The sequence below is a fragment of the Ixodes scapularis genome, unplaced genomic scaffold (assembly GCF_016920785.2).
Source record: "Ixodes scapularis isolate PalLabHiFi unplaced genomic scaffold, ASM1692078v2 PGA_scaffold0__279_contigs__length_252992795, whole genome shotgun sequence".
Lineage (NCBI taxonomy): Eukaryota > Metazoa > Arthropoda > Arachnida > Ixodida > Ixodidae > Ixodes > Ixodes scapularis.
In genome coordinates this window covers 36,914,723-36,940,922 of record NW_024609835.1, presented here as the reverse complement: position 1 = coordinate 36,940,922, position 26,200 = coordinate 36,914,723, and the positions used below count along the sequence as shown (strand labels likewise).

The following is a 26,200-nucleotide window of genomic DNA, read 5'->3' as shown; positions in this document are numbered from 1 at the left end:
AACATGAAAAAAAGCAGCCGTTCCTGCATGAATGGGCCTTTAGTCTTCCTGTGCGAGTGACAATTGCACCGAAGCTTCACACGTGCAGAGGCACAAGCAGCCTTCTGCACTGCCGCCTGCCTCCCGTGGACTGAAGTTAAGGCAGTGCCACGCATGCGCCAAATGCTCAACGAGATCGGTTTATTGGATCGACTTTTTCAACAGCATCCTGACTTCCAACCACCGCCAAGTTTTACTCCGTGGATTTTCGTATTTAGTTTTGCCTCACATTCAGTGTTTCTATTCATGTTTTCGAGTGCCTTATCGTTAGTCCTTTGTGGTCATTTTTCTTTTGTAAATTTTTAAATACATAAAACTTTGAACCAAGCTTGTTTTCTTCTTAGACCTGCATCTCATACAACGTCCTGAAAGAACCCATGTGGTGCACGGCGCAAAACAGTTGGCACGAAGAAGCGATTGCCGGTTTTTCCTCTTTTTCTATTACAACTGCTACTACTGTAGCGTAAAATGGTAATTTGGAACCCTACTTTAGCTGTAAAATTAAATGGCCATCAATACCATGTCTGAGTAAATTTCAAAGAAGTGCTCATGGCATGCTCACTTTAAACCTGTCACATAGTGTACATCTACAAATATATAAAACAGCACTCTAGACAACTTGCATATACTGTAAACGACTCAATTCTCGCGGGCTCAAATTTTTCCGAATCGGGCCAAAGCTGAAATTTTGAAATTATTCGCAGGTTCTAATTTTCGCGAATCGAGTGTACCTTTCGTAGCGTTCACAAATTGCCGGTATTGTTCGCGGTACGGATTGTTTGCGAATTGTAGGCGATTCGCGAAATTTGCGAAAATTAAGTCCCCGCGAAAATTGAGTCGTTTACACTAACTTTATAGGGCACATCAAAGCAAATGCATCGTAGCATTCTTCTGTATGAATTTTGGAATTAATGAAATGTGTGATGATTTGATTTCTGAAATACAAATGCCTGCATGATAAGAAATATGTTGGTAATTTTTATCCCCTCCATGTCACATACAAGTACTGGAGCTACTTACTTCAAGAAGAAAGTTTAGTGATGCTATGTATAATGTTGTTCATTTCACTTGGGGTACCATATTCAGAGAGGCTTTAGAGACCTCCTGAAATGTCTGTTCGAACACATGGGTGAACAAGAACCAGAGTACAGGATGTTTTCAATACCCAAGTTCGTTCTAAAGCTGGCCAGATAAACCAAACCCTGGACGTAACAATCTAGAATTTTTATCGGGGTTATACTTCAATGGTGCATTTTACCTTGTGAATTTTCAAGGTATAGCTCCCTCCGTGTGGAAAAAGAGACCACCATCCTCAATAATGTCAATGGCCAGCGAAGACGCAGGTAACTAAGTGAGCAAGGGTTGTACTTGTGGCGCTATCTCCCAACAGGCACAGCGAGCAGACGACAGCATCGCATGCTCGCCTAAGCTGATTTTACAAGCAAGCCTGGGTATTCGAAACACCCTATATTATGAATAACCTAACTTCACCTCAATCTTAGCTTTTGCTAATTCAGGTAACAAAACTTAAGACAAATTCACGAGGGACCTTAGTGAACACTAAGGTGACATGCCCGCTAATCATCCTTCTATGTAGAGCGCAAGTTCGTCTCAATCTTGCGCAGGAATTGCATGGACGTCAGAGCATTGAACTTAGATTGGCTCTAATGGAGAGATACTGAGTAAACCTCAATGCTAGCTGCCCTGAGGTCTACCCACTATTCTTCCGATTCGAGCCAATCAGAGCTTGGTGTTCTGACATCACCATATCCCCTGCTCAAGAAGCAGACAAACTTGTGCTCTGCATTGTAATATCTTTTAATTTTGCGCATTATAAGATTTTAATAGACACTTTAATTCTGAAATTAAAAGATTTTATTTATAATAAAAAGTGCTAGATTGCAAAGTTTATACAGGCATTGTAGTATTTTTTTCTCATCTGCACGTTCCTTTATATACTATATTTTTGTTAATGTGAGAATCACATTTGTTTGTGAATGTCTGAATTAACATTCAGGCATTTGAGCCACGCAAAAAATGATGGGGAAAGCAAAGTATACTGTAAACAACTTTGTTTTGTAGCGTGAGCTACACTGGCCGAGGTTGAGCAGTTTCGCGTGGCTTGCATAATGAGCCGTGCTCCGAGGTGCGCATGCGCGAGGAGCAGTGACGTCACATGGCGCACAGCCGCCGCGCTGGAGCCGCCGCGCGCTCTGCCACTGCCGCGGCAGATGCACTGGCGCTGCCGCGTGCCCAGCTGTGCGCCTCCGTTGCGCAGTAGCCAAGTCCAATGCTGCACCGGAGCCGCTTGATAGCGCCTCTCATTTTGTGCGCATAATAAGCTCACGCCACACATATCATGGCATAGCCAAGCTAAGCCACCGCAATTTTTGTTTTACGGGTCAAAAATTTTGTAAATTTCGCGAAGCGTGGGTTTTGGAAAAGTCTGGCTGACACACGATTCCACAACTTGAAGTGATCTGTAACGCATGCGCTAACCATGGGGCTGATATACCCGCATGATAAATTTTTTGTGATCTATTTAACATAGAAAATTTCTTGAAAATTACATCGCTGACTGTAGTCTATGGCAATAGACAAGAATAGGATGCTTACCTCCTTCTTTCAGCAGAATGACATGCTCCTGAACGCCCAGTTCATTATGAACTCTGCACGTGTATTCCCCAAATTCGGATATGTCTGTAACATTGATCTGTGAAAAAAAAAAGAGCATTTCACTTTTGAGGTCTTTGTATCCCATCTGCAAAAAAAGAACTGAAATCTTTTTGATTTTAATACTTAAACTAATGTACATATACTAATAATAGAAGCATGCTTTAATGTCGAAGTTCACTAGAAATCCACAATCTGAATGTAGAAATTGAGACGACCTTCAGGTAGATTTTGATGCCAAATTGAGAATGAATGAGAAACTATAAATGACAGCCATGTTTATCTTGAGCAACAGTAAATGAGTATCAATGAGAAAAACAAAAAGTCAGCAAAAACACTTAAGACAGCTTATGTGTAGGAATGCTGTTGCATTCCTACATGCAGCACATTCCTACAAGCAGTGCGCCACGTCTTCCTTTTTCACACGGAACGCTACCTCACTGCGCAGGCGCGGCAAACCCCGCCGGCTCCATGGCTTTTGTGATTATATATGCATCTGCATTGCTGTGCTTTTCTTTGCGTCTTATTTCTGAGGCACGTCCGCTTTGACCTTCAGTGCCCCGCCGGCTTCCGGGACGAAGAATCTGCGTTGCTGTGCTTTTGGCCATTAGCTGCCGTTTCACTGCTACAGACGGTTACAGACAATGCCGCCTTCGCTCCATGGGAGAGTTAATGCTTTCACATTAAAAATAACAACAGTAGCCCATTGAGCATAAAAAAACTTTTCTAGACACCTTCTACCAAGCTACAGTGAGGAGGTTTCTTCCTCTATATTTGAAGGGCAATATGGATACATGTACAATTCAAGGAGGGCTATTACCTTTATCGTTCAAGGTTGCTCTCCACTCAGCCTATTATAAGATATACACATCCAAACATAGCCCAGGAAGTATAGCCAGCACAAGCTCAAAACGAGTACATTTCACTTTCAATTTGAACTGGGAGATTCTTTTTTGAGCATTGATAAGATAAAACAAGTTCTACCCAAATTTAAAACCGCCCCTCCACATATGCGGCAAGCACCCAGTTTGTTACCAACTTTTGCAAACCTGCGCTTTTCTCCAACGATTTAAATCAGATAACTCGGTAATTTTGTGTCAGATTAAACTGATCTCCTATACTGAAGCTCTGGGAGGTCCAATCAATCTACACATTTTTGGTACACGGTGCCATAACTTCGAAGTGCGAGATTGCTTGAGATTTCCCTAAAGTTGGCTTCCCCCGCATTGAAAACTACGCCTTTCCAAGGATTTCAGCTTCTCTGGTGCCACCCATCGGGTGGCCATAGAACACTTAAAGGTCTTACACATTTTTTTTTTTTTTTGCGTGTATATGTGTGTGTGTGTGTGTGTGTGTGTGTGTGTGTGTGTGTGTGTGTGTGTGTGTGTGTGTGTGTGTGTGTGTGTGTGTGTGTGTGTGTGTGTGTGTGTGTGTGTGTGTGTGTGTGTGTGTGTGTGTGTGTGTGTGTGTGTGTGTGTGTGTGTGTGTGTGTGTGTGTGTGTGTGTGTGTGTGTGTGTGTGTGTGTGTGTGTGTGTGTATATATATATATATATATATTATATTCTTTTTATGGCTTGAAAAACTTTTGTCAATGTTATAAACAACAATTTCTTACAGATAGTGCGTATACATTTGACCTTGCAAAAACCGCAAAACCTTCACTCTAGTGAAGGTTTTGTTCCTGTTCCTGCATGGATGGCATTGAGTTTTGAGTTCACAGAGGCATGATCTCTCGTCGTAAAAAATTTTAAGAGGTTTTAAGGCACCCGGTTTTAAGGAGTTGCAAGTGTGTGAACGGACAATAACAAAAATATTTTTCTAGAAAAACACATATATTTAAAAACAAAAAATTACCACAAAAAATAAATTTGTTTTAGCAATATTTACGCCGCTAGACGCAATTTAGGTGCAGAATGTGGAGGTCGCAGCCTGCTAAGCCCTGCCCCATGCCATTGGCTGGAGAGATGATTGACATGTGAAAGGTTGGTTGTAAATTTGTATCTCCGTGCCAGTAGCATTTTAATCGACTATTTTTTTATGTTTGAGAAGCAACTAATTAATATAGAGTCATTGATGTTTTCAAATGTATAATGAAATTGCTTCTCCCACTTCAGCTTAAAACATTAACAAACATGGCTGCCGGCGTCTTCAGAGTGCTGAATGTGTGTAGCTTGTTGACCTCGTCGATTTTTTATGAGTAAGGGTTGTTTTGAGTTTACAGAGATGTTTAGAGGAATATCTCATCAGCCAACATAGTTTGGAGCAAACAACTGTCGCAAGTATGCGCCTTCGGAAGCGCTGTGCGGACGCTTGTTTTTGTTGAGGGACTGGCCTAGGCCTAGTGTCTCTATTTCGATTGATCTGGCTTGATTTCTTTCTTTGCGCGTGTTGGTGATGAATAAAGATGTTGGTTCCCGTAAAAGCAGCCCCACCACTCTGTAAATTGTGCAACCGTCATAATTGCAGCCATGGTTTTAATGCCGAGGAGATACCTACACAGGTTGGAATTTGTGACCCATTTGGCTGGAGGTAATCGGGCGTTCGGCTCGCATCAAGTTAGTTTAGGTATGTTCCCATCATTTCATTACAAAAGGCAAGTAGCTCTGAAGTTTTGCAGTGCACGTGGCCTGCCAAAGCGAATAATTTTACATCCTGTTTTAATTGTGCGTCATGACGCTCTTTCGCCTTGCTCATGGATGCCATGCGAAAAAATAACAAGAACATAAAAGCTGAAATGCCTGCATATTTATTTTGTTACTTTTTTTTAGTCCTCTCGGTCGCTTTTTACCACACATCGACAGGCACTGACAGACACTTACTTACACTGGACCATCGGCCACGCATGATGGAATGCTAAAACGCCACTCTTATGGTCGCGTCTTGCAAGCGTAAAAGTTTTTAGATGGGAGCGGAATAGCAGACGGACGAACACAAAAACGGACGCCGATGGGCAGCGTTCATGTCCACGCCCTTCGGGCATGGCAGATGATGATAGACGGTGGTGAAATAGCAGATGATGCCGGAGGCTGCCACGAGTCTGCTCACAGAATTAGCAGGCGTTGTTAGACACCAGACTAGACGTGCCGGGTGTCGGGAGAGGGAGAGACCTGGCTTGTTAGCATGTTCGGCCAAGCAGCCAAGACAATCCAGTAGTAATGGGCGAAGCAACTGACTTGTTGGCGGGGCTTAGAATGGGCCATGACATCCACCTAAATTGCGTCTAGCAGCGTAAATATTTCGCAAAATTGTTTTTCTTCTCATGAAAAAATTGCAAAAAGTTATGTGTCCCATCTACCGTAGAATACCGTACATCTGCCGATTCCACACTAAGCGCCCATATCCAAATTTCTAAGATCTGAGAAAATATGCACAGTACATTGATATGTAAAATTGATGACCGGACAAACACCCATCCCCCATTTTGTTTGTGATTATCGCTATATATTGAGTGGGCGTTTGCCCGGTATTTTACAATATGCACTTTAAAAAAAAAACTTAATTTTTTTTCATTGCAGAGTTAGTCTGCACTTTTTCCCGGATTACAGCTTCTCACTTGCAGTGTTCATAAGAGCATCAATGTGCAAGTGCTAAGCTGTGCACATTGGTGCTATTAGGTACTACACTTCCCATTAATTCTTATTGAGCCCGGCCTTGCTGTCAGTGTGAATGGGCTTACCATCTCCAGATTATGAGTTGAAGATTAACTATAGTTCTGACAATCCAGATTCTGTTTCAGCAGTATCCAATTTCTCATAGTCCTAAAAATTCTTTCATCCTAGTACAGTTTGTACTCATGCAAATTAAAGTAGTTGAAAGTTAATTGTTGAATTAATACTGCATGTGTTAACAGAATACCCATTTTGGAACAAATAATATTGAGGGGCAACATATAGTTTCAAAAAAGGCAATATCAGTAACAATGCAGACCTTTAAAATTCTGAGCTTCTTAGCACATGGTCTATGAAAAAATGGTGCTAAATGTTTAGGAATACTCTCTTCATGGGCCATAAAGCCATTGTTTGTTATTCATCAAATGGTAAGAGAAGAAATAACTGAAAGGAAAAGAAGTAGTTCTATCTAAAATGCTTTGAACAACTGACATATATTGTGATGTTTTAAAAAAAATTATTTTTTCCATGTCCTTAATATTATGATGAAATGTTTCAGTGCCCAAAACCTTGTCAGGGCATAACGCCTTATTGCTCACATAAAAAAAAGAAAAGGCAGGTAATACACAACAACCAGCTTCGCACACAGGTGTGCTTTTTTTATACATATTCATTTTATCAAGTCAGATTGACCCTCGAATCGAGCCTTCAGATGGTGACGACACCATAATATTTGTGCCTGTATTACACCAACATGTTCACAATCAATTCATTAAAATATTGGCAGAGACCAAAATACTGCTTGAAGTCAAGTATGGAGGAAGGTCTCACCCTGAGTGTGCTAGAGCCCACGTCCCCGTTGATGTCATGTTCATCGTCTGATTCAATCATCTGGCCGTCGCGGAACCAAAGGATGGTTGGCTCAGGCATCCCACTGGCGTCGCAATTAAAAATGGCAGTCGATCCAAGTCGGGCATAGGCGGCCTCCTGGATCGGAGGCTTCCACTCGGGGCCATCTGCAGTGTGTCATCAACATTTCTTGTTACATTTTGTTCACAGCTGAAGTGCAAACTCTAGAGGCTACATCAAACCATGTAGATACACTTGTAACTTCTGATTCAAAACTACTAGAACTGCAGCTGGTATTTTGCATGTGCTCAAAGGAATTCTACTTTAAATCTACTATAGAAAGGCATTTTGGCTCTCATATCAAGAGGAGTGAAGGGTTATTTTAAACGATAGTACCTCACTTAAATACCCAATATCAGAGGCAGTCACCATTCTTGTGGTGCTGGCAAAGGATATGTTATTTTATTTTCATTATTGGGCCTCCTAGAATTTGTATGCCAGTCCAGCTGAAGAAAAGGCTTCATACCTGAGAATATATGTGCTCTCATCAAATCTTTTTGGTTTATAAAACTCATAATCAATTGCTTATTTGTAAGAACTGTCTAACATCTTATGCAAGCTGTGTAACAGGCAAGTAAAAGCTTTAACTTTCTGTTCCCATTTTGGGTGCCAAAGATATGAAAAATTCAAATGCAACAAAGGCACTTTCTTAACTTTTTCCTGACCGTGCCCATAAGCCATCAATCACCGGTGATCTATGGTTTTTAAGCGCGGTCAAGAAATTAAGTTTAGGGCGGAGGATTATGTTCCAAAATCTCAGGGGTAGCCGAAGAACTGTAGTTTCAATTTCAACTTGAGTTTGAGTTTTATCACAAGCTGGCGGCCTGCCAAAAATAGTATTGGGAACGGTGGTTGCACAAGTCTAACAGTGCTAACTGCAGTGTTGGGTAAAGTACATCTAAAAGGTACTTCAAATAAAGTACAAAGTAAATGAGACAAGATGTACTTGAAGTAAAGTAGTAAGTACACTAGGTGCAATGTACTTGAAGTAAAGTGCTATAAATACAGTGTACTTTCAAAGTAAAGTACAAGTTTTTTAACACAATCTTTCATGATGCCCTTTCATTCCCCCGTGCAGTGATTTTTTAACTGGTATGCATTGCCCAGGGGTAATCAGGGGTGTGTGACCTATTTTCAGAAACAGCGGCGAATATTTGATAAAGTCAAGTGGCACAAAGTAGGTATTTCCAGGAATAGAGCCAAATTCAGAAGAGGCCTCTTCTGAATTTGGCGCCCCTTGCACTGGATTGTGAGGTTAGGTGACAACCCAACCAATGTTCGTCGGCTGGGTTGAATGCTTTACTTTATTTGAGAAAACTGACTGTCTTTGCTGGCAGGATGCCTCCATGTCACAGCCAGCACTGGATTGTTGCACCCAAGGGGGTTAAATGTACTAGAAGAGAGCATGACGTCAGCCCCGTATCTCCCGCAAGCAATCCTCTCATAGAGGAGTGTCCTCTCCTTAATAAAAAAAACAGTGAGTGTGCAAGCAAGCTGGTGATTATTAATCATAATGTGACACCTGAGATTGGGGTCCAAAACTATTCAGGAACTTTCAAATAGAAGGAAAAGACAAAAGAGAATGTCTCAGAACATTGTGACGTTCTCCTCTGTTGTCATTTACTTCGATTTCAAAATTTAATTTTCCAAATTTAATTTTGCTCTCCTTATATTTTAAACCTCCTCGCTTGCGCCAAACGAGCAAGGAGTAGCGAGAGTTCAAAAAGCTAAGGGAAAGCCGCCCCCCAAACAAACGGAGCGATGCGCCGTCTGCTCATGTTTCTGGTGCGAGTAGAATATCCCTCCCAGTATTTCTTTGGAGTTGACAAAGTGGCATTTCGTGATACAAATTTACCAAAACCAAATTTGGGGAATGTACTTTGAAGTCGGAAATTGTACTCTCCTCGAGGAGTAACAGAAAAAGATACTTCAAATAAAGTACAAGTACATACTCAGAGAATGTACTTCAAGTAAAGTACAAGTTTCTCAAACCTACTTGAAGTAGTACTTTAAGTACAATGCACTTAAAGTACTTCCCAACACTGGCTAACTGCTTGCATCAGTCTTTGTAGCAAAAGATGGCATTATTATATAATTAACTGTATTGTTTCATATTTTTTAGAGCTCAAGAGCTCTGAGGACTCTTTAGATGATGTCATAGATGTAGCTTAACAGAAGGTTGTCGGTAAGCATCACTATAATTTCCACTGCTGCTCTAAGCTGGCATGCACGTTTTATGTTCCCAACAAGCTGGACAAAAATGCTAAATATGAAGGAACTGTAATCAATAAAGCTATGACAAAATGAAGGAAGAACACAAAGAAAGCATTCTGCTGGGGATGTGAGGTATACTATCTGTGCTTCACCAATAAAAGCATTCCTTCGTTGAAAAGCACATGTGCTACGAAGGATAACTCTTTGATGAACCAAAAATAGACAATGTTAGTTAGAGTATACTAAGTTTTAGAAGTAATAGCCGTGGGTGCAGGGCACATTTTGTATTTTTGTTCTATTTTTCATTTAATTTAAATAGCTGTAGAAGTTTTGGCGTTTATACGTGTTCTGCACATACACTGTATTTTCAAACAAGAAAATTTTAAAATTTTTTTCCCACATCATACTGACCTGTTTTATTTTATTTTTTTAAAGAAAAACTAGCTGGTCACATGTAGATGTGTCACATTGCTCCATATGCTAATTAGTTAGGAAAATAAAAGCGTTTGCACGGATCCTTTGAAATTGGTACTTTTCCCGCAGTCAGGAAAGAGTTAAGGCATGCATACTGTCAATGACTGCTAATGTGGCTATATTACAATAAAACATCACTAAAACATCCAAGACCATAAAGCCCTCATGTTACTTTCATAGTGCAAGAATTTTTAATGCTTATCTTTCCACCTTGATGGGCAAGCATAAAAAGTTTGCACCATGGAAAAGGACATGCCAGCATCACATACCACAAAGACATAGCTACGACATGTGCACTCTCTCAGCTTGGCTTTCTAAACGAAGCCTGCAGAAAACTGACACTGGGCACTTGGAGGCTCAAGACATATTATTACATCAACACAGAGAGACAAAAAATAATTTAGGGTCATCGTATGTGCAACTAGAAAGTAACTTGGTGTTTAGAATTATGTAAACTTTTGAGAAATATGCCACACATTTTATTAAGAAACAGATTATGATGCTGACATTATTTTGACACAGCTGCCTCCTGGAAAATTATTGCGAAGAACATCCTATATCTAATAGCTTGGGCAAAAGGCTTGCCTACAGCAATTAAAATGACTCTGCAAAAAAATAATAAAAAGTTTCTTGTCACCATAAACATTATTTTTCACTTGTTTTGTTTCCACATCCTCAGTGTCCTCCCAAACAGAGTATTTTATGTTGTACGCCCACTTCTATGAAACCTGCACATCTAGGAATAAATATATGAACCATTTCCAAAATGTTTCTTTCATTTCCAGAGATAAAGAGTATCTCTTCATTCCTGTTATTAATTTTTTGTGCACTTGCGACAAGATGACCACCAGGAGCGTCAATGTAGACTAATTGGAGTCTCGGACACATTACTTACAGTGAACACTGAGGGTGATGACCTTGTACTTGACAGCCGAAAGGAGCGCAGTTGCCAGGTAAGCATTGCAGGTGTAGTTCCCAGCGTCGTGCCGCGACAGATTCCTGATAAGAAGAGCTTGGTCTTCAATCTTGTACTTTTTGCCTGAAAACAGAAATGAAAAAAAAAAATTCTTAGAAAGTTTGCATTGCTGGAACCATGAAACAAAACATATGTGCAATAAAGTCAAAATGCTCCCAGAACTTAATCCTTTTATGGCCTTGCAACTGTTACAAATTCAAGGACTTTCACTATTTGCGGTATAGCCCTTGCAAGCCACCTTATGGCCTTACGAAAATTATGCGCGGGTTTTCCATGTCAACTTGCACATCATGGTTACTTTTCACTAATACAGTTCAAGCCGGGGTTTTTCTCTCTCCTCTCAAACTGTATTGAGTTATCCGTCAAGCAATGATAGAAGGTGTTCAGAAGCATTTTTTTTCTCCTTTTTTTTAAGGTTGTTATTTGGGTCATACTGTTTGTTAGGAATATATGAGACTTGAAACAATATAGTTGCCCTACTAGGAGCTCTAGACATTGTGAGCAAGCACTAATTTCTTCTTATAAATACCTTCATGAATTATATTATTACCCTGATCTCACATCCACTATTTATATTCAGGTTCAGAGACAGTATATGTGAGTGTTTGCAAGATTATCTCTATGCAATAGTTGCAAAAGGCCCCAAGTGTAGTGAATACATTATTGACATGTTTAACTCAACTTTAGTAGTGTTTATAACATTCTTGGATAATCTCTAATATACCTTTTGTGAATTAAGGTATTAGCTTCTCATGAGTGTTAAAATAAACAAACTAATTATTTAATTGATAAAGTCACATTTGTTTTACCACTTTCCTCGTGCACTCCGAACATGGGAAGCAGCTAGTATAGTGCACCATCCACATGCACTTAGACATTCGAAAGCAACATTATTCCAGAGGCTCTCTTAACCTATATCAGTTTGGCAAACATGAGCCCAACCTAGCAAGGCTCAAAGGTGAGCACAAGCAATTGCATGCATTCTGGAATTTAATTGTATCTGGAAGTGGCATCTGGGCAGAAGAGGTGACCATTGCAGAAAGTTGAGCAGCTCCCCTCTGCTGTGAACTAATTGCCTAGATAATTCTCTAACTAGTCCGTTGTCTTCTTTGTTTGACTCCGCTTTCGATAACATCAATACAAAGGTACATGCTAAGTTCTCCTAGCTGTCTTTGCGCTATTAATTTTCTGTGTCATGAATACCCATGACAATAGCAATTTTAAGACTCTACCATATATAAAAAAGATAGTTGTGAAAGCATACAATTCAACAGTCTGCAGATTTCTCAAGACTTACTTTTTTCAGAAGAAAATTTTGGCCATTCCAATGAATGGGTGCGCTACTTTTTAAAGAAATCACAATCAATGAAGGTCAGCTTTGCTGTGGGTGCAGGTTTGAAAGTCTTTTGCCATTAAAGTACCTTAAAGGAAGGTAACCCAGGCAGTTGCATAAGACAAGGTAGCAAAAAGGGCATCAACAACAAGCTTATTTATATATATTGAGCACAATAATGTTGTTGAAATACTTAAATTTCTTCCCTGCAACATAATGAAGATGGATGAGCTGTTGAATAAAACAACATCAATGTCAAGTGCCTAGGATACCACTCGGAACGAATTTGACCCCGGTTCAATTTGAATGCACAATAAACTTGGGAGGCATACTGTTCTTAATGGTCTTGGAGTCCCTGTTCCAGGAAACAAATGGCTTAGATTCTGCCTGGGCATTGCACTTGAGGAGGAAGTCTTCTCCCTCTGAACCAGACTGCTTGTCAGGGGTCCCTTCAAAAGTGATGGCTCCTGAAAGAAAAGTGAGTAAAAATGAGATTGTGTGCCTTGCTCAACCTCTGCCTTCAAACCAGTCATGTACATGTCACTCGAAAAAAAAAGTAGTTGACTAAAATTACATTCACTCCAGGTTCAAAAGTACTGAATTAAATTACTTGAGCAGAAAAGTAGTTGACCATTATTTAAAAAAGTAACCACTACTTTTAAACTTACTCCAAACTTTAAAAATGACAGATTTTCCTGTCGGTTTGAAAGTAACATTAATACACTAATTTTGGGAAACCATCCTCCAGTCAGAGACTTTGTTTGAGGAATCCTTCGCAGGAAACTTGCACAAACGAAGGGCACCATCAGAAAGGAGAGGAAAAAACAGTAAATTAACATAGAAGTTTAGGCTAGTTGGTATGCAGACATAATAAAAAACAAAACAGTGCTGTGTCCTGTCGGTTACCTTTTACTTTGTCTTCGTCTTTGCGCTGTTTTGTTTTTAGAAAATAATAACAGTTACAAGTAATTTTAGTGCTTCCAAAATTGATCGGATTACTCTTGTGATTACTTGCTAATAAATGTAATCAAATAATTAAAAAATTACTAAAAAAGGTAATTTATTATACTGTACAAGTCTGCACCAAACACACAAGCTCATGATGTTGGTGTGTAACATAATGACAACTGACTGAATTTCACCTTTAACAAATACCTTGGTCCTGGTAATTTTAGAACCAAAGTATTATTTTTGACGGACTGGGTGGTGATGTAAAGGCACATGGCAGAATATTTTCTTTTCTTTCTTTTCAGAGGGATGGTGCGAGACAATTTACTGTTGTGCACCAGCCACCAGCCCCAATGTAAATTAGATGTTGCAATAACCAGTAGTTTTTGCCCTCAGTTCAGGTCCTCTTAGCATGTTTGATATGAGTGAAGATAGTCTGGACCTATTAGAGGAAGCCCGAAGGGCATGTTTCATGCTAGAATAGAATATCCCCTAAAACTTCAAAACAAAATAGATTTTTTTTAGTTCAATATTGTGTTTTTAATTTCAGCGAGAGGAGGCATATTTTGTCTACAGATTGGGTGCATGAGCTTTTCCTGTTTCCTGAAAAAATTAACCTTTTCATTGAAAAAAACCTGGTTTATAATTTATAAAACAGGTTAGAATTAAGTTGGGAAATGAATGAGATTACCGTAAAATACTGGGGGAGCGCCCACCCCGTTTTTATTGAAAACTGGGTTAGTCTACTAGGCATGGGCGCTTGTCAGGTCAAATCGGGCACTTCATGTAGAATAGGCAGAATTCCCAAGTTTGGGAAATGTTAAGAGTGGGCGCTTGAACAAAGCGGGAGCTTCCACACTTTTTTACGGTAGTTGCAATTATGGCTGGACTTGCCACTGGGTTTTATATTTAGCACATTTAAACAAGCCTGTATTTTCGCCACACTCAGAATTTATATTTTACACAAGGATCTTGATTTTCTGTGGCTTCCAGGTAAATGCCTACATTATGTCTGCATGTTTACTTTCTAGATGTACAGGGTGTCACAAAAGAAAATTTATGCGGTCTTTTTTACCGCAAAAATAAACTAGGCATCGCCTAACGCTCATTCTCCGCCCAAAGGTAGCGCTAGAGGTGACAACCAGGTGCCAAAGTTTCAGCCCGATCCGATAACTTAATCAAAAGTTAGGACTGATTTTCTGAAAATTTCAATGGGAAAATGGCGGCCGACAGAGTTTTCGAATACATGGGGCTCTATGGCACCAGAAACCGAAAACAAGCAAAAATGGGCTCCATTTTCCCATTGAAATTTTCAGAAAATCACTTATAACTAGGGCTCCGTGTTTTCAAAGTTTATTTTTCGTGAAATTCGGAGGATGTTTTTGGAGTTTATTTTTTAGCAACATGTCGGTGTTTATCCGAGTTTATTTTTTGTAAATCCCCAATTCTTCGAATTTCAGAGATCAATTTCGCAGTGTTTCCTATTAAAAATAATAAATAATAACTAGATGCAAACGTATGCCAGATAAAATATAAAAAGTGCTTGTATCAATTAAGATTTCTTCTGTTGAATTTGGCGTTGGTGTCATTGGCAATACTAATTTGTCCCACGACAAAAGTCGCACACGAGTGAGGCTTTGATAAACGTCGATACCTTAAAATCAATAAACTGCTGAAAGTAGCCGCAAGGAAGCTCATAGTCATCCCATCAATCTATCCCGCAGCCGCGCGAGGTGGAGTGATTCAGAATGTAATAGAGAAGTTCCAACTGCCCCTCTTCCCTATTTTAGACAATCTCTATGGTCCATAGCTTTCACTGTTACCCCCAGAAACATACCCTCTCCTTTCTTTAAAACCCAAATCCCATGGCCCAAACTGGAAACCAAAAGAGTGGCTTTTGTCGTGACACGAATGATACGATGACCTGTTTCCCTGAACCAACCTTGACGAGACAAGCCGTAAGACCACCTTTTTCACAACGGTCCGAGGCTTGAAAGATAATATTGGTGTCATTTTCCCAGGACCATTAATCCTGCACTGCTCAAATTTAAAAAAAAAAAAAAAAAAAAAAAAAAAAAAAAAATTACTTTTGGGGGGGGGGGGGGGGTGGCACGGGCACATAACAATTCGGAGTTTATCGGATAAATATGAATTGATAAAAATTTTACCGGAGGGTGTTTTTCAGAGTTTTTCGGATTTATCCGAAAACACGGAGCTTTACTTATAACTTTTGATTAAGTTATCGGATCGGGCTGAAATTTTCGCATATGGTTATGAGCTCTAGTTCTACCTTTGGGCGGAGAATGAGCGTTCGGCGATGCCTAGTTTATTTTTGCGGTAAAAAAGACCGTGTAAATTTTCTTTTGTGAAACTCTGTTCATTGGACTAAGCCTAGCAATACAATTTTATAGATAAGTGTTCAGCCTCCCCTGTGTTCACTAGCTGTGTTCTGCAACCGCTGTCAATACTGGTATTGCTGCCAAAGTCTGTAGGATGATGTTTTTGATGTTACCAATCAGAAATCAACACCAACAATGTGCAAGCATTGATTAGGTAGCTGAGCAAGCATTATCATTGGTTGAGAACTTGAGATGGACAGTTATGCCTAGCGGGCTATGTGACTGATGCCCAACCACAAGGGGTATGCTTATGTGACTACCTCAAAATCCTAAGGGGCGACCACCCGAAATGAAGAGATAAATGGTGACAAACATCAGGTGGGCTATCTTTGGGGATGAGACAGCAAAACTTTATCAAACATTAAAGATAAACACAAGCGGCACCGGCTACAGAACACATGACACAGGGACTGATACTGCAGATAGCGGACACGGGGAATTCGCGTTTCACAATAATAAACACGCGGTAATTTCTTGCGAACTCCTGAGGAGTCACTGAACAGGATACTGCAAACTGGGGATGCAGCCAATTCGTGTTTTACGGTGCAATAAACCCGCGGAAACCGGCTAAATCTGTGTGCCACGGGAACCGATATTGCGCGCACAGATCGCGGACAAAAACCCGGGAACCCGCTGCAAACCCGATTGTCACATGTACCGGTACCGCAGATCGCGCGGTTAATGTGATTCCCGTCGGACATCGCGTGATATCCGACGGAAATGGGGGGGGGGGGGGGGGGGGGGGGATGTTTTGAAATTTTCATGTTACGAATATTTGGCCAGAAAAACGGGATGGGCAACCTCGGGGGCGAGGGCGCCTTTAAGGGGATTTTACATATACATTTTCATCTCTTCGCACTAAGCAATGAATATATCTACTGATGCGTCAGCCTTATTAATGGGATCACAGTGTTCTGGGTGCCATGCTTATGACATTCATTTATGGAATATCTTAAGTAAAATAATGAATATGTCAACTGGTTTGTTCCTTGCTTGTGCTCCATTCCCCTCATTGCTGACAGGGTGAAAGAAGGTAAGCGCTCGCTTGATCCTGCTCTCAGCATGTGAGTATGGGCGGAGAAGCGATCATTTTGCGCAAGATTGACCTATTACTGCTTCAATCAGGAGGTGGCTTCCGCTGCACTGCAAACTTAGTGGTTAATTTGGTTTAGGTAGAACCCCGTGGAACTTCACAAAGGAAGCTATATCGATCCTTTGGTAACATCTGAATGAAAAGTAGTAAACTAATCCTTTATTGCAGGTGTCTCAAACACGCGGCCTGCGGGCCGCATGCGGCCCGCGACTCGCGGGGTCGCGGCCCGCAGGGAACCGGCTAAGAGTCCCGGTTCCCATGTCTTGAGCGCACGCGCAATCGTGATCTCATCTCGCCGATTCATTTTTGCTCAAAAAGTTGCTCCGCTTTTTTAACGTATTCATAATATTATTTACTTATCTTTGTTTATTTGCACTTTGTTTCGTTTTATCGTTTGCTTCCCAGCTTTTTGTAATTACAACAATTGCGGTACTAGGCTGCAAGGGCGAGCTCCTCGTTAAAGGATGCATCTCGGATGAGCAAAGTCTAGATCAGTAGGAGCAACTGCCGAAGATGAAACTACGAGCCCAGAATTCCCGGCTTAAAAAGGTATCCCCATTAAGAGACAAGTATGGGTGATGTAATAGAAATCGTCAGGAAAGCAAAAACTGTCAAACTACTGATTGTTTTTACAGACATGTTGAGCTTGGTTAATTCTTGAGTGAATTGAGCAATGAGAGTGACAGTGTACTTGCTCTCTTGTTCTATTAAAAATGCGAGCACGTTGGCGGGACGGTATCATTTTAATTATCGTTATCACATCAGGTCAGGTCCCAAAGTAGTCTTATAAACAAATCAAACGTAAAAAGGGCACTGGCAAAAACTGAGTTTACAAAAAACATAGAGCACGATGAAAACAAAATTAGGGCAATGATGTGCCCGAATTGAAATATACAAATTTTGCGTTTATTTTGCACATCCTGCACAAAAGGTTTTTAAAGTAAATCTGGCTTTCTACTACTTTCAGAAGGCTATAATAATCTTGCCCCCAAAAATATGCAATATTATATATATTAAAAAAAGATTGTATTAGCATGCATAATTTTCCAGTTGAATAAGAGCTCATTAGAATACTAACAACGTTTTGAGAATCATATCAAAACATGCAAAAACACCAAACTCGATATCTTTTCTTTGACAGTTACAATTCGAAAGGACAGAACGGTTTATGTGTATTAATACTTAGAATTATAAAATCAGTTCAAGAAAGATATATTTATATAAAAATTACCCTGATGACAATATTTTGGAGTGTAATAAAAATGCTAATGAGGTAGCACAGGCTCCGAAAGAGCAGGCATCCCATATTATACGTAATTATCCTCAAAGGCTCTCTCCTGTAAAACCAAACTACGTGCTAGTGAAATAGGCAATAGAAATAAAAAAGAGACCAGTTGAAGAAATTAAAAACCTGAAAACACTTTTATTTTAATTTATTTCTAATATGCAATTGATGCTTGAAATTTTATCATGAAAACAATCCACTTCTTTAATTAATTAATTTATTTATTTATTTATTTATTTGATACCCACAGCGCCTTTCGGCATTACAGTGGGGGGGGGGGGGGGGGTTATACACAAAAAATCAAGTATGACGTAACAGGTACTACATTGGAAACATTCATAAAAAGACAACCAATCGAACAAAAAAGATTTCGCGAACATGAAACAACAAAGTCACAACTATCGCGACGCACGGAGAAGATTGCAACAAATTTTACAAAAACATTATTATAATCATGCTATGAAGCTTTTCAATCGAATGACCTGATTGTTTCTAGGGCAGCATAAAAAGCATCATTGTCTATAACAGACGCTATGGTTGAAGGCAACCGATCCCATTGGGAAATCGTTTTAGGGAAAAAAGAGCTACTGTATGCTACAGTCTTGCATCTAAGCTCACGCACTTTGTGGGCATGATCCACACGAGCAGATACATAATGTGGTGAAGAAATATAGGTTTCGCATGGAATACCAGATTGTGAATATGATATATGCTATGGAAAAGCTTTAAACGAAGCTTTGCTCGACGGTGCTCGAGTGTGTCCCATTTTAATGTTTGTCTTGCACGCGTCGCGCTAAAATCACCACCCCGTTTTGGTTTTCCTAACACATACCGAGCGGCTAGGTTTTGCACTTTCTCTATTTTCGCTTTGTCAGTGTTTGTCGGAGGGTCCCATACCGTGCAGGCATATTCTAGTATAGAGCGCACATTAGTTTTATACAAGAGTTCTCGGATGTCATGCGGAAACTGTCAAGTGTTGCGCTTTATGAACCCTAAAGATCTGCTAGCTTTTGCAATAGTGAAATCCACATGTCGATGCCAACTCAGCGAGGTTGTGAAGTAGACGCCTAAATACTTATATTCAGACACTGTTTGTAAAATAATATAGTTGACTACATAACAAAAATTAGTTTTCACTTGCTTTCTCGAAAACGTCATGGACACAGTTTTATCTAGATTAAGTTTCATCCCCCAAAGTTTCCCACATGGAAGCAATGCAAGTATTTTTCCTGGTAGAAAGTCACGTGTGCCTACCATTACTGGTAAGCATTTTAAATGTTTGGAGTTTATCTGTCAAACCAACGAAGGGCACCTGGCACACCCTAACAAATGACTGAGCGTTAATCCAGACGACCTAATTTTTTGATTTTCAGCAAAAAGAAGAGAAAGAAACCCAAAAAGCTGGAGGTTTCTGGGCTTTTCCTTTGAGCGGCTGTGGCAGCTCTGCAATTACTGTTGAAGCCCTTCCTATAATTCCTACTAATAACAATCTTTATATAAACTAGAAAGATCAAACGAATGAATCGCATATAAAGATCTTCTTCCGCTGCCCTTTTTGACAGCATCTTGTACCTTCTCACTGTCAACACACAATCATGCAATTCCTTCACAAATGACAATAAAAATTGAATTGTTGGACATTTTGGAAAATATATTCCAGGTCTTGAAACCTAGGGTGTTCCCATTAACTATGTAAAAACCCGTTTGAAAACACGAAATGTATATGGTTATGAATCCTAAGCATTTTATTGAATAAAGTGATACTCTTGCATAGTTTTTTGTAGCATGTGAAAGTTACACATTTACCAAAGTTTTATAGTGGCTTTAGTAGAAGTTTTGCTGTAATCAAGATTTAAGACGTCCGGCCATATCAGCCTGGTAAACTATCTGCTGTCTGATCATCAGAGGCAATATTTTGGAGCCAATAATCTACTGATTACACTTTGGAGGAAAATGCTAGTGGAAATGACTACTGTGGTCCTACTCACGGTAGACAACCAGGTTGAAGGTAGCCTCTTCTCCCTGGTTGGGGGACGAACAGGTGTAGCTTCCCTTGTCGGATGCCCAGACTTCTTCCACAACCAAGTTCAGTCCCGACTGGTCCCCCGTGGGAGGAACTATGTGGATTCTGCATGAGGCCGAAAGTGGTTTCTGCGGTTACTGCTTTTACTTTATTAATGTCAAGAGTATGTGTACAGATAATAAAGACTGATTTTGTACAGTGAGCGAACTGTACAGAAATTGAACATATATTCACACGTTATAGTAACATGACAAGTCTTTGCTCTACTGAATTTCATAAAACTTATTTGAAATTTATATTTCCCAATTGACACGAGAGCATCATGCATTTTATATCATCAAAACTGTTTGCAAAGCGAGTCTATTGTTTATTTGAGCCGAGAAATTCCCATATGCCTGCACCAGTATTTCAAAGGTGACACACCTAAGCTCTATATATAAAAGCAATGAAAATACAAAACATTCCTACCTGTGACTCTAGTTTCATTGGCTTACCTTATTTATTCTTACTGTAAGACAGAAATGTGCTGCGAGTTAACTGTAATCTTTATGCTCTTCGCAGAAAGCGACAGCCAAAGGTATGCTGCCCTTCGGTAGTTCAGCAAATACAATGAAGTGATAGATGCAACAAATATGTCTACAACTGCAGTTATCGTTTTATAGAAAAGCTGCAATTAGAACTTCGCAAGCTCTGCTGCATTATTTCAACCCATCAACTGCCTCGAAAGATGCCTCGCCACGGGAGTGATTGCGCGGAGGGGATATCTTTCAAGACTATCCAGCGACACTCATTTTTCAGCGACCAGAACGCAGGGAAGCGTGCACCTAGATAGCAGAATATTCGAATAGGAGAGAAGAGATTTCAGCATCTGTAGATACAAAGGGGTAAGATGAACCTACCGTCCGTAAGTTGTCTTGATTTCCTTTCCGTCGGGCCCCGTCCACGTGATGGACTGTTGCTCCGTGCCTGGTCCCGCAAAGCACGTGACGAAGAAGTTCTCTCCCGTGAAGAGGCTGAGTTCGGGCTTCGCTGGCTGCAGGAACAGCTCACCCCGGCATTCTGCGAGAACAAAGGAAAGAAAGTAAGCAAATTACACTAGCCTGTGAGCACTGCCGCCACAAATGAGCGCTCTTTTCAAGCTGTTTCAGAAAAAGGTGCACCCTCGCAGTGCCACGTGAAGGGTGCCGTCTAAAATAACTACCGCTCAAATATTTTCTCTCCACTGGTAGATTTTCTTCGCCCTCTACGATGGCGTCGTGACGACGCATAGTCACTCTTTTAACGCTTATGTTGGGGTACAATTTATTCGGTCAAAGTAAACTGCTCGACCACTAGGAGCATACGTGAAAATAATACGATTACAATATTTGCGATCCTGCAGATGATATGGACAACAATCATGCGTTTTTTTGTTAGGCAAATAAAAGATCATTTCAGTTTAAAACTCCAGCGGACGCTCTACTTTGATACCAGTTTCTCCCTAAACGTTCCTACACTGCCCTGCAACACATATTGCACCGCACAGCGAACGACTCCACAACGTTCAACGCTGGAGCGACTCCAGAAAAAACAGTCTACAGACCAACGAAGGTGACACAAAAAATCACCGTATTTACATCATTTTTATATCACCGTGGTGCGGGGGAATGTGTTCGGTGCTAGCCGGTCGTGGCTTCGTTGGTGGCGGACTCTCCTCTCGTCACTCGCTCGTCGATCGGGTCTACTGTTTGTTTGACATTCAGCTGCAATAAACGCCGTATGGATTACCTCTGTATTGTCTGGTACGTACACTTTATTTCTTGAGTAGGTTCCCTTTATTTATTTTATTAGTGGTAAACGTTACAGGTCGAGCTAGCGCAGGTACCCTGCCCCCTCCGCGGTAGTGCGTTGGCTTCGCAATCAAGTTCACGACGTCTCTAGCGGCCTTCGTGGTGGTCATGCACGGTGTCGAAAGCTTTCAATAGTTCACGCGACTGCTTAGTGGGCAGAAAAGCTGACATTTCGGTCGATCAGGGGTGGGTTCCGACGTTCTACAGGCAGAGATTAAGAAGGCAGCAAGCTTGAGCTGTGGTACCCGGAATAATTAACAAACTCTTTCCCGAACCAGATCACCGGTGCGAAGCCCGTTAAAATTACGAGTCAATTCTTTTCGCGGCGGATTCAAGTGACGGACGTGAACATCAAGTTTCTTTGTTGATTTGTCGAAAGCTAAGACTACAGCGCTAGGACTACAGCGCCTTGGACGCCTCACCAGCGACAGGTGCCATCTTGTTTCGAAAGTCACTGACGTCACGTCAGCGTCGCGTTGTGATTGGTTGCCGCTTTGTGGTTCGTGAAAGCGGTTGGGAGAAATCGGTCCCGAAGCGGTTGGCAAAAACGCGCTCCAACCGCTCGATCCTAACCGCTTTGCGGTTGAGAACGCGCGGATCCGCTTCGCGAACGCGGATCCGCTTCCAGTGTGAACGCGCCATAACCGCTCGAACCTAGCCGCTTTGCGGTTGAAAACGCGCGGATCCGCTTCGCGAACGCGGATCCGCTTCCAGTGTGAACGCGGGCTGCACAAAGCGCGCGCTCTCAAATCTCCCATCGTCGTCGTCCCACACGTGTCGAGTGCGAGCCGATGAGTCAGAGGACCGGTGAACCTGCCTCACGGCGGCCCCGGATGCTTGGGCGGCGTGACGCCCGCACACAAAGGGGAGTCAGCGAGATGGGACGCAGTTGAGCGTCAAGGGCCAATCTTGGCTGCATTCACAGGGGGGCGTCGGCCGACAGATTGATCCGCTGGAATTCGCCCCGCTCCCGAATCAATAGGACTGCCGGGCATCGGAGATCCGCGGCTGGAACGCGTCAGACGCGGCCCCGAGCTCCGCACCGATCCGTCACGTCAGCCAGTGGCGGATTCAGAGGGGGTCCGGATGTCCTGAACCCCACTGATTTCCGCAGGAGTAAAATTTAGGACGGGGAAGAGGAGGATGTTCTCAAACATTTGATACGCTGATTCGAAATCAAGACACCTGCATCCACTCGTGACGTCAGCTGGAAACGGCTGTCTTCCCTTCCCCACACCCCTCCCGCACTAGAGTGTGCAACACATCGAAGCGTCGGCAGCGGCTTCCGTGCTATATATATATAAAAAAAAAGTCATTATTTTTTCTTTCTTTTTTTATGCAGAATTGCAGTTTATAGACGTGCGTGTAGCGCACGATTTGCTCGCTCGCCAAAGCGAGCAGAAGGAGATAAAAAAAAAAAAAAAAAAATGTCCCAGTGGTAGAAAAAAAAACAAAAAAAAAACGGACAGACAACGACCAGGACAAGTTCCTCTAGCAAAGCCCTCTTTCCACTTTAGCAGAGCGGACGCTGGAGACGAGGCGAGCGCATTGGCCAGCGTGGAAGGTGCAGGAAGGTGCAGTGTCGGCCAGCTGCCAAAAGCGTTAGAAAACAACAACCACAAAAATCGGAGCGACGTTTCGAAAAGACGCGGAGGCGGCTTTCGGAAGCGTCTTTCGCGTTCCTAATTAAATGAAATTCCGCATATGACGGTTTGCTTGATAGATAAAATAACGCCGCAATTTTTCTGGTCTTTCTTGGCCTGTGTTTACAAAACACGCGGTGGGGGAAAATGAAGTCCGACCTTCTTCGGGAAAAAGCGAAAAGCACAACGGCGCCGGTCCACACGCGAACGAAGAGCGCAGCAGTGCTCGCACATACACAGAACTTGCTTTTTTGGCGACCGGAGCAGCCTTCGAGAAAGCCGTCTAATCACAAAAAAGTATTTCGTGACCGGTTTGAAAGCAGTATAACTCGAGCAATATAACAAGGTACAATAATATATGCAATATCGATAAACGCGCAAGATAAGAGTTCACAACACTGCTGAAATGTCCACGATGTCTTTTTTCTCGGAGCTCGAACAAACTGATTGGAAGAACGAGGACAGCAGAAGGGTACAGGTGAAGGAAAATAGTGAAACAATGAGAGCGACCATATATTCATGAGGCTAATAAAGATGCAAAAATAGCAAATCAAAGTTAAAACAGGTGATATACCAAATAATTGTGCTTGCCTGTGTGTGTGTGTGTGTGTGGGGGGGGGGGGGGGGGGGGGGAGACATACCGGATGACTGGAAACTAAGGAAGATGAGGCTGTGTGTGTACGTGTGTGTGTGGGGGGGGGGGGGGGGACATACCGGATGACTGCAAACTAAGCAAGATGAGGCTAATATATAAGGGAAAGGGAAACAAGGATGATATCAAATCGGACCGCCCAATAACGGTAACCTCGGTACTATACAATACAAGCTAACTATGCAGATAATCAAAACAAGAATGGAAGAATGGTCGGGGAGAACACAGATCTTAGGAGAGCTTCAAAACGGTTTCCGAAGGGACAGAAGACTTGAAGACAACCTATTTACCACTGCTCGGTGTATAGGAATTGCAATGATAGATTTTAGGCCATTATGAATAGCATTTTTAGAAATAAAGGGGGCATATGACAATGTGAGCCAGGAAAGACGTTGGGAACAGCTCAGAGGGTATGACCTAGATTCAAAGTTGGTTTGGTTTTTACAACAGGTATACACAGACAATAAGGTGATTTTTCATTGCGAAGCAGAAACTACACAACCAGCAGCAATTAAAAGAGGGCTTAAGCAGGGTTGCCCACTGCCCCCCTGCTCTTCATGACAAACATGAGTGGAATGGAAAAGGGACTAGAAGAGAGTAATCTGGGCTTTGATATGGAGGGAGGGAGAAAAGTAAATCAAGTTATACCTGGGCTTATGTGTGCAGATGACATTGCTGCACTCTTAGCAGATAGCCATGATACATTGCAAGAACTAATGGGGAAATGCGGAGGGGAGGGTGACATGCTGAACCTAAATTTCAGTAGCGACAAATCTGGGGTAATGGTTTTTAACGACGACAAAAGAGATCCCCTGAAAATACAACACATAGTAATAGGCTTTGTAGACAGATATAAATATTTAGGGGTATGCAAAAACCAGGGAAGCAAATACCTAAAAGAACACGAGGAAAATGTACTAAAGAAGGGGAAAAGAAACTCGGCAATTATGAAACACAAAGCACTGTGGAATTTTAATAGACATGAAGTAGAAAGCGGGGATCTGGAAAGGAGTTGTGATGCCGAGACTGTCGTTCGGTAATGCGGTACTGTGCGTGAGAGCTGAGGTTCAATCAAGTTCCGAAATCCGGCAAAGAAGTGTGGGCAGGTTGGCACTGGGAGCGCATGGGGGCAGACCGAATGAGGTGGCACAGGGGGATATGGGCTGGTCGTCATTTGAGGCTTGAGAAGCTATCAGTAAACTGAAATTCGAGCAAAGGCTAGGTACAAGTATTTATATATGACGAAGCTATCAGTAAACTATTTATATAGAGAAGCTATCAGTAAACTGAAATTCGAGCGAAGGCTAGGTACAAGCATTTATATATGATGAGCTTGAACACAAAGTGGACAAATCGAACGCGAAAGCTAAATTTTAAATGCCTACAAACTAAAGATGGCGGCGAGCAAAACACCCGAGTACAGAAGGGCGTAAAGGAGACCGAGGGGAAAATGTGGAAGGAGGGAATGTTGACAAAATCCGCTCTTACGCTATAATGATCGTATAATCAGGAAACAAGAAAAGAAAATATATTCGATAACTCGCGAGGGAGCGCTTTGTTGTCTGAGGCAACGAGGGGGGTTCTGAGAACTAACCGCCGAATTCATAGATGTCACTCCGAGTCATGCCAAGTGAAGGGCGACCCTTCACTTACAGAAGGGCGGTTGAAGGGGCACTTCCACTTGAAGTGAGGTTTACCATTCTGAAATGGCACTTCGCTTTCACTCGAGCAAGTGAAGGGAGCCCTTCTACGGGATGCGTCCGGGAGCGAGAGTAGAAAAGAAATTTATATTTATACTTTGCGTAAGACCACAAAAGTAAGTTAATTCTTAGTGTGTTTACATAATTTGTGTTTATAAAGAAATATTAGCACATAACAAACATGTTGCGATTTCAGAAACGAACGTAGCTCGTGCATCTTCTTTCAAACTAAATTGGCCAGCAATATAGCCATCAATATCCATGCTGAATACATTCCAAGTCCTTCCGATATCCTTGTTCCAACGCCACCACCGCCGTTGCCTTTTCGTGTTTACTTGCCCTGCTGGTTTGTTCTTTTAAAGTTTTCATTTCCGTAGCGTGTAATGGATAAGGCCAAGGCA

General features: G+C 41.6%; 1 protein-coding gene and 1 long non-coding RNA gene across 3 annotated transcripts in view; one reads left to right on the top strand and one right to left on the bottom strand.

The window, feature by feature from the left end:
* Window positions 1-26,200, bottom strand: part of LOC8027741 (neural cell adhesion molecule 1) — a 534,141-nt gene that overhangs the window by 6,492 nt on the left and 501,449 nt on the right. Inside the window, exons 2-7 of the mRNA XM_042292876.1 lie at window positions 20,875-21,034; window positions 19,941-20,080; window positions 12,560-12,694; window positions 10,814-10,957; window positions 7,153-7,337; window positions 2,656-2,752 (exon numbers count right to left, since the gene is read on the bottom strand). Of these exons, the coding sequence (XP_042148810.1) occupies window positions 2,656-2,752; window positions 7,153-7,337; window positions 10,814-10,957; window positions 12,560-12,694; window positions 19,941-20,080; window positions 20,875-21,034 (861 nt within the window). The remainder of the gene's footprint in view (window positions 1-2,655; window positions 2,753-7,152; window positions 7,338-10,813; window positions 10,958-12,559; window positions 12,695-19,940; window positions 20,081-20,874; window positions 21,035-26,200) is intronic.
* Window positions 10,789-17,026, top strand: LOC121837325. 2 transcript variants are annotated; one of them, XR_006078146.1, is made up of 3 exons: window positions 10,789-10,871; window positions 12,592-12,705; window positions 16,836-17,026. It is a non-coding gene; the product is annotated as an uncharacterized LOC121837325 (long non-coding RNA). The 2 variants fall into 2 exon arrangements; XR_006078145.1 differs by lacking the exon at window positions 16,836-17,026 and adding an exon at window positions 13,481-13,705.